The sequence below is a fragment of the Poecile atricapillus genome, chromosome 3 (genome assembly GCF_030490865.1).
Source record: "Poecile atricapillus isolate bPoeAtr1 chromosome 3, bPoeAtr1.hap1, whole genome shotgun sequence".
NCBI classification, from domain to species: Eukaryota; Metazoa; Chordata; class Aves; order Passeriformes; family Paridae; genus Poecile; species Poecile atricapillus.
The window spans coordinates 86,930,828-86,950,846 of record NC_081251.1 but is presented as its reverse complement, the minus strand read 5'-3'; the positions used below and the strand labels follow the sequence as shown (position 1 = coordinate 86,950,846).

General features: G+C 44.6%; 2 protein-coding genes across 14 annotated transcripts in view; both read left to right on the top strand.

The window, feature by feature from the left end:
• MOCS1 (molybdenum cofactor synthesis 1) overlaps positions 1-9,129 on the top strand; it is a 34,186-nt gene extending 25,057 nt beyond the window's left edge. For 8 of the 13 annotated variants that reach the window (XM_058835348.1, XM_058835356.1, XM_058835349.1 and 5 more), the window contains one exon: positions 2,012-5,990. In XM_058835348.1, coding sequence (XP_058691331.1) covers positions 2,012-2,880 — 869 coding nt within the window. In that variant the 3' untranslated portion in view covers positions 2,881-5,990. Of the gene's footprint in view, positions 1-2,011; positions 5,991-6,317; positions 6,511-8,989 lie in introns of those variants that run through there. The other 5 variants (XM_058835358.1, XM_058835361.1, XM_058835352.1 and 2 more) reach the window with 5 other exon arrangements.
• On the top strand, positions 9,127-19,547 carry LOC131577467 (uncharacterized). The gene is made up of 4 exons (XM_058835344.1): positions 9,127-9,325; positions 9,405-9,451; positions 10,942-11,209; positions 16,555-19,547. Exon 4 carries the CDS (start codon positions 17,263-17,265, stop codon positions 19,507-19,509), a length of 2,247 nt encoding a protein of 748 aa, XP_058691327.1. The 5' UTR covers positions 9,127-9,325; positions 9,405-9,451; positions 10,942-11,209; positions 16,555-17,262; the 3' UTR covers positions 19,510-19,547.
• Positions 19,548-20,019: the final 472 nt, after the last annotated feature.

The window sequence follows — 20,019 nt, the reverse complement described above, 5'->3', positions numbered from 1 at the left end:
GAATTTCCTCATTAATTTTAAGTATCTCCTGCCTCATTTTTTCCCCCTGAGGTTGTGCTGGTTGGAAGCTGACAAAATTAAACTTGAGGTGCAGTAATATAGGATATAAAGAGATGAAATTTTTCAGATGGTTTCAATATGCAGTGCAGTAGAAAACCTTTTTTTTTTTTTTTTTTGTAGGTATATGAGCAGTTTGGGTGCAAATTGAGATGACTAGGTACAACTTCAAGAAGTGCAGGTTGTTCGGAGAAGCAAAGATGCTTTGCACTCATTACTGGCTTTTGCTGTCTTCTTATTTCACACTCTACTTGAGCAAACTTTTTTCCCTGCTCCCACCCACCTGTGTTTATCCTGTGGAAGGAAGTATTTATCTGCCTTTGCAGTCTGGCTTCTCCTGAAAACAAGACACTTTCACAGGGATTTAGCTTCAGCAGAGTGCTTTGAGTTCCTGGATTTTGAAAGGAATATTCAGGTTAGGCCCCATTATGAAAAGAGAGAGCAAGAGAAGAGGAATAAGAAAAACAATTTTCTGTGTTCTTCTAAAGCAGAGCAGTGTTGCACTCAGTACATTTATATTTTTTTAATTCCATTCCTCTGAGGTAAGCACATGCCTTCAAATTCGCAGGAATCTTTATTTTAGTGGATAGGCCATCAGCTGTAGATGAAAAAAGGCCTTTGCCTGAATTTAGGTTATTGCAGTGATTATAATAATGAAATCTGTGGTTGATTTAAGCTTCAGGAATGGATACTTCCAGACCAATGTTTGGAGGGTACTCTGGATGAAAATGGTGCTAAGGGCATGAGTCTTGTTTTAGTAGAGGCTGGAACTAACAAGGAAGAGTTTTCTGGGTTTGTTTTTAAAAAAAGATGGAGGGGCAGAGTGCTTTGTGTCTGGTATTGTCATGTGGACAATCCCTGGGCAGCAGAGGTGGCTCAGCAATGTGCAGAGGTGCAGGAAGCTGCTTTGATGCATCTGTGGATAGGCTGAAAAGGGAGTTCTTGAGCTACCAAAGGAGGTTATTGAGCACAACAAAATTCCATGTTTCTCAGAGCAGAGAGAGGAGGAGCTTCAGAAAAAGAGAACCGTGCTTGTCAGGTGGTGGTGCTGTTAAACCAGGGCTTAGTCACTTACCTCTATTCTCCTTTCTTTACTTTAAAAAAACATCTTATTCACTTTTATGTGAAAGAGACTTCTTCTGTCTTCACACTTGGCATTTAGCCCAATGGAAATGGCAAAACCGAAGGATTATATGGTGAAAAGGGGCAGGAGGGCTTACTACCTCTCTGCCATCTGGGAGCTCTGCCAGCTCAACTTGGAACATGCTTCTGAGTAGATTTAAAATCTGTCAGTGAGGGGACTGTGGTTTTTCCAGTGCTTAAACTTCAGCTGTCATTAACATGTTAAGAGCTGGCAAATATGAGAGGTTCCCATCACCCTTTGAGCTTGTAGACATTGCAGTGCTTCTGGTCCCTGCTGTCCTCAAGTGCTGGCATGACCCTTCTCTGCAGAAGGAGATGAAAGGAGGAAGTGCAGCTGCCTGTGCTGGGAGGGAGATGTTTGGAAAGGCAGAGTTGAGAATCTGAGTAAGAATTTCCTATTAACCCTGCCAGGCTTTTGAAAGATGGCTGGTGCTGGGATGGTCCCAAATGGATTCTGAGATGCTGTGATTCACTTTTCTTCAGAACTGATGCTTCTATAAGCTTTCTTAGCTGCTGTTTCTCAAGAAGTGTTGATACTTTTAGAAAGTAAGTTGTTTCTTTTTGTCAAGGACCTTGAAATGAGTGTTCTGAGACTTAAGGTTCGTAATAGCAAACCAGGAAGTACAGGGAACTGATGAGAGAAAAGAGAAGGAGCTTAAGGAAAAAAGTGGGTATTTGCAGACTTATTGAGGTTTTTGCAACACAGAAAGTCCTGAGCAGTGCTCTGACAGGGTTTTCAGCTGCTACAGGCAGCTTAGCTTTCCAGTTACTAAGATGTTCTTCTCATGTTACTTCTTGTTTTTTTCCCCAGAGCCTACACTGATGTTATTCCCACTATGCCAAGATGCCCTACAGAATCCCCCAAATTCAAAACAGTGGGGCCATACATTTAGCCATTGGCTGACTTTGAGAGGAAGTTTACCCAAACAAAAGGGAAAAGCATCAATGAAAAATAAACTCACGGGGCCACTTTTTCTGCCAGGATCTCACCCAGAGAAACAGTGGCACGTAGCAAGGGGAATTCTACAAACCCAGCTCCAAGGCTACTGTGTCTTCCAGAAGGACCCAAGCTCCGCATTTGATACAAAGTGCCTTGATGCTTCTGTTGGCCAAGTTCCTGTGGACTGTCAGTCTAAAAAGGCATATTCAGGATCTGAATTCCATACCAGGGATACAGCATCTTGCACTAAGTTACCTCATGCCTCTGACAACTTGACTCACACTGATGAGGAAGGACGGGCCACAATGGTTGATGTTGGAGGGAAGCCAGATTCCAGAAGAAGTGCTGTTGCTGGTGCTGTGGTCCTCCTGGGTGAGAAGGCATTCAGGATGGTGAGGCAAAACCAGGTGAAAAAAGGTGATGTGCTGGCAGTCGCCCAAATTGCAGGAATTCAGGGAGCCAAGCTGACCAGCCAGTTGATCCCATTGTGTCACAACATCCCTCTGTACCATGTTGAGGTGTCTCTGAGCCTGGACGAGGCCAGGCATGCAGTGGTGATTTGCAGCTCCTGTCACACCTGGGGGAGGACAGGTGTGGAGATGGAGGCTCTCACGGCTGCCAGCCTGGCTGCACTGACAGTGTACGACATGTGCAAATCAGTCACTCAAGACATCATCATCCAAGAGCTGAAATTGCTTAGTAAGACAGGTGGGCAGAGGGGAGACTTCTCAAGGGTGTAGATAATACTCAGATACCTCCAGCCCTCCAAGTGACCACTGCTCCTGTTCCAGCCTCTTACAGAAGTCCTTTTGCTCAGCTTGGAGACCTCAGCAGGTGTGTGTAGTACAGCAAGCCCATGGCTCCAGCATTGCCTTACTCCGTCAGCTTGCTGCTGGATGAACAGTGGAGCCACTTATCCTTGTTGAAACCCATCTATATTTTCTAGACAGACTTCTCTACTCTGCCAGTACCTCCATTTCAGTGTTGTCATGATGAGACTGAGAAAATATTCCTGATTATACCACAGAGGTTTATGGGTTTTTTTTCTCCTTCGTGCTGTGAATACACCTGCTGTCATCATACTGTGCAACTCTGAGCTCTGGAAATGAAGCCACTGCTGAAAGTTGGCAACCATTTTTAAGTCAAGGATTAAGACTTCAAAATGGTGTCTGTCCATCTTTCCCCTGACCTCCTTCATTGAATTTAGAGGGTGACAGTGAGAACTACACAGCTGGGGAACATCACCATATGCCAGAGATTATAAACATGGAACAGTCAAGAGTCAAGGGGCAGCTCTCATCCCTTTGCAGTGCTAGTGCTTCCCTTCACAGAATCAAAGAATCCCAGAATAGATGGGTAAGGTTGGAAAGGACAACAGTGGGTCACCTGATCCAACCTCCCTGCTCAGGCACCCAGAGCACATAGCACAGGGTTGTGTCCACACTGGAATATCTCCTGTGAGGGAGCCTCCATAACTTCACTCAGGAATCTGTTTCAGTGCTGAGTCACCTGCAGAATAAAGAAGCTCAGGTGGAACTTCCTGTGTATCAGTTTCTGCCCATTGCCTCATGTCCAGTTGCTCAGCAGCACCAGGAGGAGCCTGGATCCATATTCTTGGCATGTCCCCCTTAGACACTGATACACATTGAGACATCAGTGTTCTCTTTTGGATACTGAACAGGGCCAACTCCCTCAGCCTTTCCTCATAAGGGAGACACCTGCAAGTGGGAAATATCCACGTATCAGTTTCAAAAGAAAAAAAAAAAAAAAGGCAGCTGCCCAGTTTTCTGCCTTGTGCTGTGTGAAACATGATGCAGAAAGAGGATTTCTGCGTTTGAAAGAATTATTTTTCTGATCTAAAAGATATGTTTTACAATGTTACAACCATGTTCCAGCATTTTGACCTTAGCAGTGAAATACATAGATACCCTGTTTGCATGGTTAAGGGATTAATTTTGCCATGCACAGAAGTAAGTATTAACCTCTCCTTGACTTAGGAAACGATGTCACACCAAGCCCTAGAAAACTCAAAATTTTTAATGCTAAGGTGCAGCTCCTAGTAACCAGCAACCTACATAGTCCTGACAGATAAAACAGACTTTAGTACTAGTAGCCACTTGGAAAATTAAGATACTTTTGCCTCTGCCAGAGTATTTTCCTGAATGTTACTTTAATTTGCTTTTCATGAAGTCTTTTGGCCTTGGGGCACTTAAGTGTCCCTATAAATGTAGCAATGGCCACAGTCATATAGCATTAATTAGCCTTGGTAATTAGGTGTCCTAGATAAGAAATTACTCAACATTCTTGTTAATATTAATGGCTACTTTTCCAATGTTAATTTAAGTGCTCTAAACAGGGTGTTACTGGTTGCTTATGGCTAATGTGAAGCTGCACATGATTCAGGGTGCTCCCTCCATACACTGGGTTGAAGACAGCTCTAGTAAGGTCAAAGATACTTCTAAGTAAGGTCAAAGATACTTCCAAAAATCATCTTAAGCTTAAGAGGTTAAAGTATGGTGAGCACACCATGCTGCTACGCACATCCTGCTTACGTAAAGTAAGCACAGGTCTCAGATGAGGAGGCAATAGGTTTTGCTACAGATCTTTCACAAGTGTCATATGCCAGCTACAACAAAAGGACTCTTTCCATTGCAGGTGAATTGATTTGATTCTTTATTTGTTGTCACTGTGAGATAAAATACATAGAGTGACAGACATAGCAGCTGTAGCTGAAAGGGAAAGAAATTTGGAAAGCTTGGTGCCTAAAATCCATAAGCATTTGTACATCAGTGATGTGGTTTAGGAATGGTATTCCTCAATTTAGTGGTTTACTCTCGCTTGCTCCTCCCTCCCTGTAGTGGGCTGGTGAGGAGAATTGGAGGCACAGTAGGTAGAAATCATGGGTTCAGATACGAACAATTTACTGGAAACAGCAACGGAATAAGAAAATAAGCAGTAGCACCTTTAATAATAGAGGGAACAGGCACCATGTGACCATTCCCTTACTGGAAGAGACCTCTTCCCTGGTCCCCATAGTAACCTGCCATGCTGTTAGCCATGCCCCTCTTGGCTCCTGCAAAAATCACTCATGTCCTGGCCAGAACCAGGACAATCTACATTCATTGTTATAGTCTTCACTCCCTGTCACATTCCCAGGAGCATAGCTGGCACTGCCAAACTGACACCAGCAATCCCACCCAATCCTGCAAATACAGATTGCGTTGATCTGTGGAACTGCTCTTTCCATAGCACGAAAGCTTCCTTAGCTCAGCATGGAAACAAAGTGCCAAGAAAAGGAAGCACATGTATAACCTGCTAAGTCTATTGACTGACACAAGCACTTACCTCCCAACACACTCTGCTCTCCTGGCCTGCCCCTAGACTCTAGCTAATTCTGAAAATGAAAAAGAAACTCTATGTACTCAGTAGTAATAAAACAATGCTTTGGGCATATGATTCTTTGGCTTTTGAGAAGTTTGCTGTCATGCTGTAAAGCTCACACAAATGACCCAGGGCTGCCATACGAGCTACTACTGAGCACACACATGACCACCATGCACATCTTGCTACTTACGCACATTTCATTACTTCCTTGGTTTGAGAGTGGCTGGAAGTGCAGGGCAAACTGACTTTGGTGCCATTTTATACTCATGTTATACTATCAAGTCTTTAAACTATGCACATTTATAGGTAATGAACCAAACATGAGTTAACATTTTGCGAGAGATGTGGGTTGAAAGTGCTCTGTGGTGCTGGATGGGTCATGGTGATTATGTTGATGAACTGACTACTTTTTGAAGGCTTGCTTTTTTTGTCCACTGTATTTTTAATAAATACTAGTTGCAATGGAGTGTGGTTTGAATTAATTATATCCTTTTTGTTTATATTTCTACATTTTAACCCAAAAGCTTCTATCAATAGTTACCTTGGGACAAGCAACAAGACAGGCTTTGCAAGTTGCATGATTAGTTAGCAAGGGATCAGTCATCATAACTTATTACTATAGAGAATCTACTTTTGTTGTTGAATGAAACTCATTTTAATCTGTCTGTTCTTAAACTGTGTAATCCTGTGGGTTTAGCATAATAATTTATCATTTTTTGTCATTATCCCAGCTTCTCCCACATGCCTCTTCTGAGCCAGTGGCTGTATATAACATCACTGCTTTTTGTTGCAGAACTGGGGCCTCCAGAGCTCTTCTTCCTAGTCTGAGTGACCACAACTGAAAGATTCAGGGAAGTGCCTGTATAAAAGTCCATCCCTCCTGTATCATGCATGAGCCTTAAAGGAAATTTCCCTTCTCATCCAACTGAACTTCCAGGAAAGCTCTCAGGTTTCCTGCTACCAAGATGGCATCAGTGATCTTAGAGGTCTTTTCCAACCTAAATGATTCTAAGGTTCCAAATGCTATCAATCCTGAAATAAGCTCATCATTTTTCTAGGAGCAGAAATAGAGTCAAGCTCCAAAGTCCACCACTTCCTTCTCTTGTAGGGTGTCATAAGAGTTCAAGTTGCACTTTTGTACATATCAAACACAACTCAAACACAAATACTGCAGACGATGGCAACCCTCACAATGCATATAATAGAGTTTTTGCCTGCTGGAAATTCAGCTGTCTCAGCTTATGGCCCATTTGTGTGTTAAGAGTCTGTTCACTGCTAATCCAGGCTCAATCCTTTGGGGCATCTGAGCCTGGCTTCCCTTCCTGCCCACATCCTGACACTGGCTACTCCACCACTGTTCTGTTAAAAACTGGATGCAGCATATAAAGGAGAATCTGGCAGAAGCTGCCTATTAAGAATTCTTGAAGAGATTAAATCTATGCCAAAAGAGCAGTGCTTTTAGGAAGTGCTGGGGGAAGGAGAATGGGCCATGGGGGGAAGACAGCTTGAAATAACTCAGGGAGTGACTTATTTTTCAGAATGGGAACTGCTCAAAACCAGATTCTAAAAGCAACAACAGCTGAACATCAAAAAAATGCAATGAATTTTGTTAACTATTTTCAGCCCCAGCTGACCTGAAGTGATTCCCTGTAAACTCCGTTATGCAGCATTACATGAGATTTGACTGAACAGAATCTGGCCCTTAGTGGTTTGCTGGTTCTCAGCTCCCTCTGGCTGCCTCAGCAGAGTCAGGCAGGCTTGGAACAGCTGAAAAAAGGCTGTGTGTGCTTTGGCCAAGACAGAGCTGCTAATTAGTTAAATGGAAACACAGGTAACTTCATACACCAGGGCCTTGCTCCAAGGGAAGCTCAGCATTTCAGGAAATCTAAAATTGGTTGGAGGAATTGCAGGTTGCGGTGGGCTGACCAGGTTCTCAAGTTTTTGAGATGTCAGGTAAAAGCCTTATGTCTCAAAACCAGTGTATGTGAGGAGCTCTGCAAAGTCATAATTGTGGCAGGCAAGACCCTGACATGCCTGGCAGGGTGCCAGAAAGGCACAGGGTGAGGAGCTGAATCCTTCATCATAGGCTGTGCCTGAATTGCTTTGGATGAACTGTGCACTCTGTCGTAATAGCAGCTTCCCACTTAGCACAGCAAACTTAAACAGTGGGTGGCTAAGACACAAATCCAGCTGTCTCTACCTTCCCCTGTCCCTCCGTGCTGCCAGTGCCATGTTTAGAAAGCTTCCAGTTTAGCATCTCCGTCTTTGTACTTACCCTTTTTACTCCTTTGGGGACTAAAAGGTACCCAAAATAGTAGCAGTAAAGTGCAGCTGAGTGCAAGTTCACAGAAAGGGATGGGATGGATGCCCTTGAGACACTGCTGAGCTTTTCTCCAAGCAGAGAAGCACAACAAACAAGGCATTGGTCAGCTGCGTGTGCAAAACCCAACTGGAGTGGCACAGCCATGACCATCAAGCAAGCTGCCTACTGCCCATGGCTCTCCAAGGTGCCATCCATGCAACACGATCCACGGAACAAAGTTCCATACTTCATGATTGCTTAAGGCTTGCTTCCAGAGCCCCAAATTAGCAGGAGAGACAATTGCTTCATGAATTACTCCATCAACAAAGCAGGCATGATCTCAAATTGTGGACAGCCTGCTCAAAACCAGAAACTCTCAATACTATTAAGCTCTTCCTGCATGAATTTAGCCTTAATTTTAAGTTCAACAGAAACACTGTCTTCTATAACCATGATACTTTCAGGGTGTGCAGCTGAAAGGATGTGAAGCCAGCAAAAGCAGAGTTTGTGTTTACAAAGTCAAGGGCAGCTTGGCTGCATTGGGACCGGAGGTAGGGGAGGAAGAGAGGAGATAGCAGGAGGGCCAGGCAGCTGTAAATATTCTGTTAATATTATGCTTGGAAGATAACACAGGCTATCAGATACATGGCTGCTCCATAGGCAGAACCTTAGGCCAGTTACCTGCTGGTGCAAGCTGTGGCAAAGCTCTGTCACCAGCAGAGCTGTGCAGTATCACACCAGACAGCATCTGCTGCTGGGAACTGGGAGAGAGGGGTTCAGCTGCACAGCCCTGACCTGCCATTACTGCAGCCTTAATGAACTTAAGTTTGATTATCAGGGTAACTTCAGCTCTCAAGGCTCCCCATGTGCACAGTTGCAGAAAGGCCAGAATTGCTGTTGTGTGAGGCAGTGCCTGGAATTACACCACCTGTCCATCCCTCTCTCTCCATCCCCTCACCAGCTGCCACCCACAGTCTCAGTGATTCAGAGAGCTGAACTTCCCCACCCTGGGCCTAATGCTGAATGGAAATATTTCAGCTCTGTGTGGCTCATTTGGCTTGTGCAGATCCACCCTTAGGGGCATCCTCAGCACAGATCCAAGAATGAGCTGAGGGAAGGGAATAAATTCTGCTACCTCTGAAACCTCATTTCTCCTATTGCAGCTGACAGCTCAAAAGGCTCCATCCTGCCAAGACTGAATCTTAATTTGGATCACTGGAAAAGACAAACTGCTGTCAGGCCTGCCCTGATCCTGGGCTCATGGAGAACATGGGCAGAGAACATTGTCTAGACCCACAAGAGAAGGCCTTCACTAGGGTTTACAAAAAATAAAATTCCCTTCAGAGTATGTAAGAGCTGGAAGCAGCAAGAGGATACCAAGAAGAGGACATGGCTTAGCTCGGTAGTTTGCAGAGGAAGAGCAGGCAGAACCACACCACATGGAAAACACTCCTATCCCTGTAGACTGCTGGGAAGGAAAGCCACCAGCAAAGGCTGGGGTACAGCTAGTAATCCCCAAGCCCTGCAGTGAATTCAAATATTATAATCATCTCTAAACAAACCCCAAAACTATCACAGTCATACCCAGAACTGCTGTTGCCAAGGGCTACAGGAAGAAGGACAAGGTAAGTTTTTCGTCTGTCTTGGGTTGCAATGCATTATGTAACCAAAAGTACGTATTCTATTACCATTTGTTAAAACCGGGTGGGGCAGTGTTCTTTATCCCTACCACAACCCATCCTCCCTCCAGGGGGATATATTCTGTTAATGGGCCACTGAGTCTCACTGCATGATGGATAAAATTACATCATCCCATTGTAAGATGCTCCACCCAGGGGGAGGAGCCAAGCATTTCTACCTGTATATCTTTGGCAACTCGTAACACCACAAGCAGCCTTTCTCCACTGGATCCTAGAGGAGAGACTGGACACCACCACTGACCTTCAGAGGAAAACTACACCCTTCTATAGAATCACTGCTTCAACAGAAGCAGCCAGATCTGGATCTATCCAGGAAGACTGCAGCCATCATTTAATCATTTAATCGGACTGCTACCAATGTCAGGGTGTATTCTGACTGTGTCAGTGGGTTGTTAGTTTGTTGGTTTTCTTTTTTGTACTCCTGCATTTTTATTTTAATTTCCTTAGTAAAGAACTGTTATTCCTATTCCCATATCTTTACCTGAGAGCCCTTTGATTTCAAGATTATACTTTGAAGAGTGGGGGGTGGTTTACATTTTTATTTATTTCAAGGGAGGTTTCTGCCTTCCTTAGCAGACACTTGTCTTTTCAAACCAAGACATCATGTAATAAATTATGTGTAAATAAAAATTCGTAAAGATATAAATAAGATGTATATATTGAAATAATAAAAAACCAAAGATGTGTATGTAAAAAGGAAAAAAACCCTCCTTCCAAGCCTGGCCGGGAGTTCTTCTCCAAAAGCAAAGGATTGCAGCCAACACCCAGATAACGAACATTAGCTCGGAAAATAGACAGGATGGGAGCCATCAAAGACAACAAAAGGACTAGCTCGGAGGAGGAACCCAACTCCGGACCTGACCAATGTCCCTGCAGATCTCGGTTGTGAAACAATCAAAGTCGACAAAGACGAGCCTCAGAAAAGTATCCGCCGCTAGTCCTGAATCGCCCACCTGTCAGACCAGTGTTGGAGATACAATCACTGGAAACAAAGGGGGAGACTTTGCCGAGATTTCCATCGGCACCAACCCTGGATCACACCACTTCTGCCTTGATAACCCAAAATTAAAATACATACAGAGTCTCTTTACATATGAGGAGACTCTGTCCGGACACTGGTTAGGTCTATTTTTCCAAGCCAGGAAATCCATTCACCGAACAATCAAGAACACTTGGTGAATGGAGCCTGCTTGGAATTTTAGCCTGAGGACTTAAAAATCCTATAAAACCCCAATCCTGAGAGCGCTCAGACGTGGATTTGGGAGCCCTACACCTCGGGTGTAGACCCTGTCCACCCAGCGCTGCGCTGACCACATTTTTATTGTGGTTTTTTTCTCTCATTGTCATTCTTTGTTGTTTATTAATAAATTTCTCTTTTTGATTTTATCCCAAATTTGCCTTTGCATTTATAACAGATTGGTGCTGTGACTCGGATCGGAAAACTGTGGGAGAACCTTGCTATCCAGGTCGGGTACCCCCGCTGATTTCGGCGGCCTGGGGAGCCAAGAGCCTCCGCAGTTCGCTCCGACATCCGAACCAAATTTAGGCTGGGGTAAAAACCACAATAAAAGAGAAAACGGATCCAGAGGAGCTCGGGAAGGCACGGAGCCTTCAGGAAAGCCGCGGCTTGGTAGCTCATAAAAAGTCGACAGTGCACGAAGACACCCTCGCAAGAAAATTGCTGTAAGTATTGTGAGGTTGAGCGGGTGATTGGGCAAGCGTGTGTGAGACGTGATCTGATCACGGAGCGAGTTCGGACTCCAAGGCCGCGTTTCCATCCTCCCGCGAGGGAATTGGCCGGCCACGGAGGAAGCGAGTCGGTGTGAGAAAGACTCTCTCTTCACGTTTGTAAAGCCTGGGGCTAAAGGGAGCCCTGGGGGACCGATCACAAGGGGCTGGAAGGGGAAGAGGACGTCCAGTTGAGCTCGGGAATTAGTAAACCCTTCCAGCCACAAGGACCTAAGAGAAGGTCTGGAGGAAAATCGAGACAGAGGACCCCGGTGCAGCTAACCGAGAGGTGAGTATTGACGGTCTTTGATTTTCCTGAGTAAAGAAAAGCAGAACGAACACAACGCAGGATAGGTAAGGTTTTTTTTAAAAAAATATGGGACAGAGAAAAATAAATTGCAGAAGAAAGGTGAGGAAAGGAGCCCTTCTGAAAAGGCGAAGGAGTTGCTAGACATCCCACCAGAAAGTCCTTTAGGTTGGATGCTGAAGTATTGGGAAAATTGCCCTGAAAGGAAAAAGAAATCCAAGGCAAAAATGATCTATTATTGTGCCGAGGTTTGGGGTGGGCAGGAATTGAGAACCCATCTCACTTGGCCGATATTAGGAACATTTGAAAGGTGGACGTGTAACGAATTACTCTCTCATGTGGAGAGTAAGGTTCCCTCGGACTCCGAGGAGAAGGAATATGCCAAGCTCTGGCTAACGGCCAGGGTAGGGCTATTCCCAATGAAACTAAAAGGTGGATCAAAGACAGAAACCTGGGAACCCCTTGATCATTTACCCCCTCCATACCACGGGCCGGCAGGGCCTTCTGCGGTGGATCAAGTGGTGCCATCAGCCCCCACAGGTTCACTGGGACAACCGGGTGAAGCACACACATCGCGAACAGGGGAGTCGGCACCAGCAGTGGTTCCGGTGGCCCCCCCTTTGGCTCCTCCTGTGGGAACCGCAGCCGCCGCCGTTTCTCCAGAATCTATGGTGGTGCGAGGTCGGGGATCTCCTTATCCCCAGTTGCCCGTCCGACTGCCGCAGCCAGGTCCCTCGAATTTAGCAGAGGGAATCCCTCATGGTAACCTGGTGGCAACGGACTGTACATCAATAATAAAGGAGCAGACTCTCAAAAACCCCAATTCCCCCCCTGCGAGTAGGACTCGTTTTAAGTCTAAACAGATGAGTGAAGAGTGGGAAGAGAATGAGAATAGACACCGAATGTTCCCTCTCAGGGAAGTGCCAACTGCCCCTGGAGTGATTGGGTTCGTGAATGTACCCCTTAACTCAGGGGATGTGCAAGCGTTTAAGAAAGAGATGGGACGATTGTTAGATGATCCGTTTGGAGTGGCTGAGAGATTGGATGAATTTTTAGGTAGTAGTATTTATACATATGGGGATCTCATGGCTATCCTGAGATCCCTGTTTAGTCAAGAAGAAAGAGAAATGATTAAACAAGCTGGTATCAGAGACTGGGAGCGGCGAAACCCGCAGGGGACGCCAGGCGATCAGAAATGGCCTAGCGTGAGCCCGAGCTGGAACGCCCAAACAGAGGATGGTAGAAGAAGTATGATTGATTTAAGAAATATCATTGTGCAAGGAATAAGGGAAGCGGTTCCCCGAGGTCAAAATATCAGTAAGGTATTTGGGGAATGCCAGGGAAAGGAAGAATCACCCACCGAATGGTTGGAGAGATTACGACGAAGTCTGCAGATTTACTCTGGGACTGATCCTAGCTCTCCGGTGGGGGAAGTCTTGCTCAAAACCCAATTTGTGGCAAAATCATGGGAGGATATCTGAAGGAAATTAGAAAAGATTGATGGGTGGCAGGAGAAAGGTCTTCAAGAGCTTCTAAGGGAAGCTCAAAAGATTTACATGAGGAGAGAGGATGAGAAACAGAAACTCCAGGCCAAAATATTAGTGGCTGCAGTAAAGGAGGCTCAAAAACAGGAACAGGCACAAGGCAAATTTAAAACAGCGCCGAAAAAGCCGCAAGAGTCTCAAAAGGACGGCTCCGCCCCGCGAAAGGATCCTCCAGAGTGTTTTTACTGTAAGAAAGTAGGACACATTCAGTGGAAATGTCATCAGAAATTAAAAGATGAAAAGGTATTTCAAGAAGACTAGGGAAGTCTTGGGCTTTTTCAGATGGGGATGGTAACAGCAAAAGAGCCCTTGATAAAATTAAGAGTGGGTCCCCATCGCCAAGAAATAGAATTCTTGGTTGACACGGGAGCTGAAAGAAGCACCCTGCAGAAATTACCCAGGGGATGTGTGGCAAGTAAAGAAAAAGTAGTTGTAATTGGTGCTAAGGGAGATCCTTTCAAGGTCTCTGTAATAAAACATGTGGAAATTGAGTCTCAAAATAAAATATGCTTAGGAAATTTATTGTTAGTAGAAGAAGCTGATTACAATTTATTGGGAAGAGATATGATTGTTGCATTAGGTATAAATATTGTGGTGAAGAATTCCAAATTAGTAATAAAGATATTCCATTTGACTCCAAAAGATGAAAGGGAAATTGATCCCAGAGTGTGGCATTCGAAAGGGGAGGTGGGGAAGTTAAATATTACCCCCATCAAAATTGAAATAGAAAACCCAGAGGATCCGATAAGGATCAAACAATATCCCATCCCGATAGAAGGGAGAAGGGGTTTGAAATTAGTAATCGATGACCTCCTTAGAGGGAACCCTGCATGTCCCAACACAACACCCCCATCCTGGCAGTAAAGAAAGCGGATGGGAGCTTCCGACTGGTTCAGGATCTCAGAGCAGTAAATGCTAGAACCCGAACCAGGTTTCCGGTGGTGGCAAATCCTTATACTTTACTAAATAGACTCTCACCGGAGGATATATGGTATAGTGTAATCGATTTGAAAGATGCTTTCTGGACCTGCCCTTTAGATGAAAAGAGTAGAAACTTCTTTGCCTTCCAGTGGGAAGACCCAGACACCAACAGAAAGCAACAACTAAGGTGGACTGTCCTCCCACAGGGGTTTGTAGAATCTCCAAACCTGTTTGGGCAGGCTTTGGAGCAGCTACTCACCGAATTTATTCCAGAGGAGGGGACAAAATTATTGCAATATGTGGATGACTTACTGATTGCTGGGGCATTAGAAGAAAAGGTGAAAAAGAGTACAATTTCTTTATTGAATTTTCTGGGACAAAAGGGTTTGAAGGTATCCAAATCCAAGCTGCAATTCACAGAGCCCGAGGTAAAATATCTTGGACATTGGATATCTCAGGGGAAAAAGAAGTTGGACCCTGACAGAGTGGCCGGAATTCTCGTGCTCCCGGCCCCAAAAACGAAAAGACAGATCAGGCAATTTTTAGGGCTCCTGGGATATTGCAGACAGTGGATTGAAGGATTCAGTGAGAAGGTAAAATTCCTGTATGAAAGATTAAACACTGACAGATTGAAATGGACAATGCAAGATGAAATTAAATTTCAAGAATTAAAGAATGCCCTCATAACTGCTCCGGTACTAACCTTACCGGACACAAATAAAGAATTTCAGCTGTTTGTGGACGTAAGCGGACAAACAGCACAGGGAGTTCTGACCCAGGAATGGGCAGGAAAGAGAAAGCCTGTAGGATTTTTGTCAAAAATCCTAGATCCAGTCAGTCGAGGCTGGCCTACTTGCCTGCAGGCAATTGTGGCAGTAGCCTTACTGGTTGGAGAAGCCAAAAAGGTAACTTTTGGAGCTCCTGTGACAGTTTTCACCCCACATGATGTAAGAAATATCTTACAACAAAAAGCAGAAAAATGGTTAACTGATTCAAGGCTTCTGAAGTATGAAGCCATGTTAATCAGCTCACCAGACTTAGAACTGAAAACAACTGCTGCACAAAATCCAGCACAGTTTTTGTTTGGAGAACCAACAGGTGAGCTGCTTCATAATTGCATTGAGACAGTAGAACTGCAAACGAAGGTAAGGCCTGACCTAGAGGATCAGGAATTGGAAGGAGGAGAAAAATGGTTCATTGATGGCTCCTCGAGAATGGTGGAAGGAAAACGAAAATCAGGTTATGCTATTATAGATGGCATAACGGGACAAATTATAGAATCAGGCCCTCTGAAAGCAAACTGGTCGGCTCAGGCCTGCGAGCTGTTTGCTCTCTTAAGAGCACTCCAGGGCCTGAAAGGGAAAAGGGGAACCATTTTCACCGACTCAAGGTATGCATTTGGAGTAGTGCATACTTTTGGAAAAATATGGGAAGAGAGGGGGTTGATTAACACAAAAGGAAAAGATTTAATACATGAAGAAATAATCAGGCAAATTTTAGAAGCAGTCAGAGAGCCACAAGAGATATCGGTTGTTCATGTAAGGGGACACCAAACGGGGTGGCAGTTCCACACAAGGGGGAACAATCTAGCAGACAAAGAAGCTAAACGAGCGGCTTTGTTGACGGTAAGTATTCCTGAGATAACTCCGGGAGAACCACCAGAAGTCTCCTTGCTTCCATCTGAGAAGGAGCTGGAAGATTTCGAAAAGGTAGGAGGTTACCTAAAAGAAGGGAAATGGTGGTTACCCGACGGGAGGGAGCTAGTCCCGAAGGGGGTAGCAAAGGGAATACTCAAAAGATTACATGAACAAATGCATTGGGGAACCAGGGCATTGGCTGAACAATTTTTAAAATTTTTCGGGTGTAAAGGAATCTTCGAGCTTGCAAAACAAGAGGTGCAAGGATGTGTGATATGCCAGAAAGTGAATCGATCAAATTTTAAACAATTGAACTGGGGAGGTCGGCCCCTCTCATACCGACCGTTTGAAAGAATTAAAGTAGATTTCACAGAATTACCAAAAATTGGTAGGAACAAATTTTTATTAGTAATAGTGGATAAGCTGACACATTGGGTGGAAGCTTTTCCCAGAACAAAAGCAACGGCTCAAACAGTATCTAAGATTCTACTTGAAGAAATAATTCCAAGATATGGGATAGTAGACCATATCGACTCTGATCAAGGCACTCATTTTACCTCAAAAGTTATTAAACAATTGTCGGAAGCATTAGGAATAAGGTGGCAATATCACACTCCCTGGCATCCTCAAAGCTCGGGGCAGGTGGAAAGGATGAATCAGACTCTAAAATCACAACTGTCCAAATTAATAATTGAAACGAAAATGCCCTGGACCAAATGTCTCCCCTTGGCACTGCTGAATATTAGAACTATGCCACATTCTGAAACCGGCTTGTCCCCATTCGAGATGCTATATGGAATGCCATATAAGCATGGAATGCCGGTGGCACATCCCCAAATTGAGGATGTGCAACTGCAACCATATCTCATTTCTATAAATAAAAACTTACAGGAACTAAGGAGAAGAGGATTGATTCCTCAGAGTACCCCTCTCGGATTTCCCATTCATCAAATTTGACCAGGAGATAAGGTCCTGATCAAAACGTGGAGAGAGCTCCCCCTGAGCCCTCATTGGGAAGGCCCGTTCCTCGTCCTCCTGACCACAGACACAGCAGTGCGGACTGCTGAGAAAGGCTGGACACACTCCTCCCGAGTAAAGAAAATTACAGATCGCAGTGCATCAGAGTGGGAAGTTACTACCCCCCCAGGAGATTTGAAGATCAAACTCCGGCGGCAACGCAAATGAGTGGAGATCGGATAAGTTGTGTCAATTTCGATTGTTATTGCTTTCCTTTTGTTCACTTCAAATGCGCTTATTGTAAACAAATTTGGGTAGCTCGCTGTTTGATGGGACGTAAACCAAGGGGTTTATGTACAAAGTGTTTTGAAAAGGAATTGCAACAGACCGATCGATTCTTAATACTCGCTACCCGGGCGGGCCTGCTGGAACTTGACTCTCCTGAGTGGTTCCTGTTTTATCAAAACGGCTTGAGGGGTCAGCTTGACTGCAAGGCAGAACCCTTAGTAGTCGAGTGCCGGCGAACAATGAAAGTTCCGTGCAGATTTGACACAGTTAAAGTGTCTCGGTGGGCGATCTTTAAGCGAAGATTTGCCATCAGAACATCAAGGGCCCCTGAAGATAGTCCCTGCTGCCAATAAGATGGCTTACCCCGCCGTATGCTTATATACGGGCGAAGGGCGAGGCAGAGGGATGAAATGGTGGGGAATTCTGATGTTCCTGAGCCTAGTCATGTGCTCGACCAAGGGGATAGACCCCGAGGTGCCCCCGGGGGTGAACCCCACGGGGAAGTGTGAGCAGTGTCAAGCTGCCACAAAAGCCGAGACATTAACCGTTTGTCCCCCAGAACTGCACGAAGGAATATGCTGGTTAAATGATACCCAATTAAATTTGTGCAAATTAAGGGAGAAAATTTGGTGTTCCAATCCGAGAGCAAGTATTACAGAAAATCAAATTCGGAACTTGGAGGAACAAAAGAGTCAAATAAATCACCTCCGAACCAAAAGAGAACTGAAGGGGGTTCCCCCAATCTCGGTCTGTGGACAGTGTAATAAGACTGTCTGGATTGGGGGAAGGAGACAATCCATTTTTTTAGCATATCATCGAGTTAACCCTATTTGTTACAATAAAGCTACTGTAAAGCCGTGCACCATGGGGGGAAAGATGTACTGGGAGGGAAGAAACTTAAAACATGAAACTAAAATGCCATTGAATAATGATCCTATAATTTTAGATTTGCTGGAAAACAATGATGATAGAGTGTGCTTGCAATTCGATCAAGTGTTCTGTTTCTCGAAAGATAGTGAAGGGTTAGACCCAGAGAGTAAAATAAAACAACTAACCCTGGAATTAAAGAAACGAGAAATGGAAACCAGGAAAAGAAGGTTAGAGCAGGAAAGGCTGAGTTCCCTCAGCGAACAATATGAGCAATTAGAAAAACAGTACAACAGCTGGAATTTACCCAGCCCCAATCAGAACCTATTTATAGATCTAATGCAAGAAATCGCCACAGAATTAGGCTTGTCCAACTGTTGGATATGTGGTGGTCTGAAATCAGCCGAAAGATGGCCATGGAAGGGAGAGGGATTGACCCCGGAACAATTACTAAAATGGACTGGATTAAAATTATCCAAAACAACACGGAGACCCAAGGGTTGGGTAATTGACGAAAGAATAATTGGGACATTTTGCATTAGCCGGGAGGGAAAAGAATTTACCGATTTAGTAGGATACACCCCGTGTGTAAACACGCTCACGGTAAATTCAGACAAAAAAACAAAGGTCTGGCAACCAGAACCACCCGAGGGTTATTGGAGCTACTCTCGGGAAAACAACTGTGAATGGGTAGACATAATTGGGCTTTGCTGGAATAAAGTCCAGGGGGCAAATCCCTTCCATGCCTTTGTAGGTTTGAGGGACTATTGGGAGGATCCGGCAAAATCAAATAAAGGTTGGGAAGCACCGGACGGAATTTACTGGGTATGCGGAAAGAAAGCATACAGTGAATTGCCAAGAAAATGGAAAGGGTCTTGCACTCTCGGAGTAATTCGGCCGTTTTTCTTTACATTACCTAAAGACGAAAGTAAGTCTTTAGGTGCCCCCCTCTTTGAAACATTGGCTCGGCAAAAGAGGGACTTGAGACGAGAACTACCGATGGCTGGTGGTAACCAAAAGTGGAAAGAGGAGGAGTGGCCTGCCGAACGAATCATACAGTACTATGGGCCCGCTACCTGGGCAAATGACAGCAGCTGGGGTTACCGAACCCCCATTTACCTTCTCAATCGACTCATTAGGTTACAAGCTGTGGTAGAGGTAGTCTCAAACCACACTTCGGAAGCCCTGGAATTGCTAGCAAAACAGCATTCACAAATGAGAGCTTTTGTCTACCAAAATAGATTGGCTCTCGACTATCTGCTAGCTGAGGAGGGAGGAGTGTGCGGGAGATATAATGAGTCAGAGTGTTGCATGGAAATTGACGATTATGGAGAAACTATAAAGGGACTAGCTGCCGAAATAAAAAAGGTGGCTCATGTGCCAGTTCAAAAATGGAATTCCATTTTACAGGCTTCCTGGTGGGATCAAATTTTTGGACAAGGGGCGTGGTGGAAAAAGCTAGTCTTCTTTATAGGATGTTCGGTTGCTGGAGTTATTTTCCTACCTTGTTTGATTCCTTGTCTGATCAGGTTAATACATTCAGTGGTACAAGGAATGCAGATTTCCACCCTCCCAATTGACCCAGAAAAAGCGCAAGGACAAACCACACTTCTTTCTAAACTGATGAAATTAGAGGAGGAAAAAGAAAGCAAAAACGCGATCAAGGCATTAGAGGAATTTGAAACCAAACACATGTTAACTCAGGAAAATAAAGAAAATACAGAGGAATACTAGTATTCCTCTCCAAATAATAGTAGAATACGAATTTTTAATTGGATAAATTATTGGGTGGGGGACTGTAATAAATTATGTGTAAATAAAAATTCGTAAAGATATAAATAAGATGTATATATTGAAATAATAAAAAACCAAAGATGTGTATGTAAAAAGGAAAAAAACCCTCCTTCCAAGCCTGGCCGGGAGTTCTTCTCCGAAAGCAAAGGATTGCAGCCAACACCCAGATAACGAACATTAGCTCGGAAAATAGACAGGATGAGAGCCATCAAGGACAACAAAAGGACTAGCTCGGAGGAGGAACCCAACTCTGGACCTGACCAACGTCCCTGCAGATCTCGGTTGGGAAACAATCAAAGTCGACAAAGACGAGCCTCAGAAAAGTATCCGCCGCTAGTCCTGAATCGCCCACCTGTCAGACCAGTGTTGGAGATACAATCACTGGAAACAAAGGGGGAGACTCTGCTGAGATTTCCATCGGCACCAACCCCGGATCACACCACTTCAGCC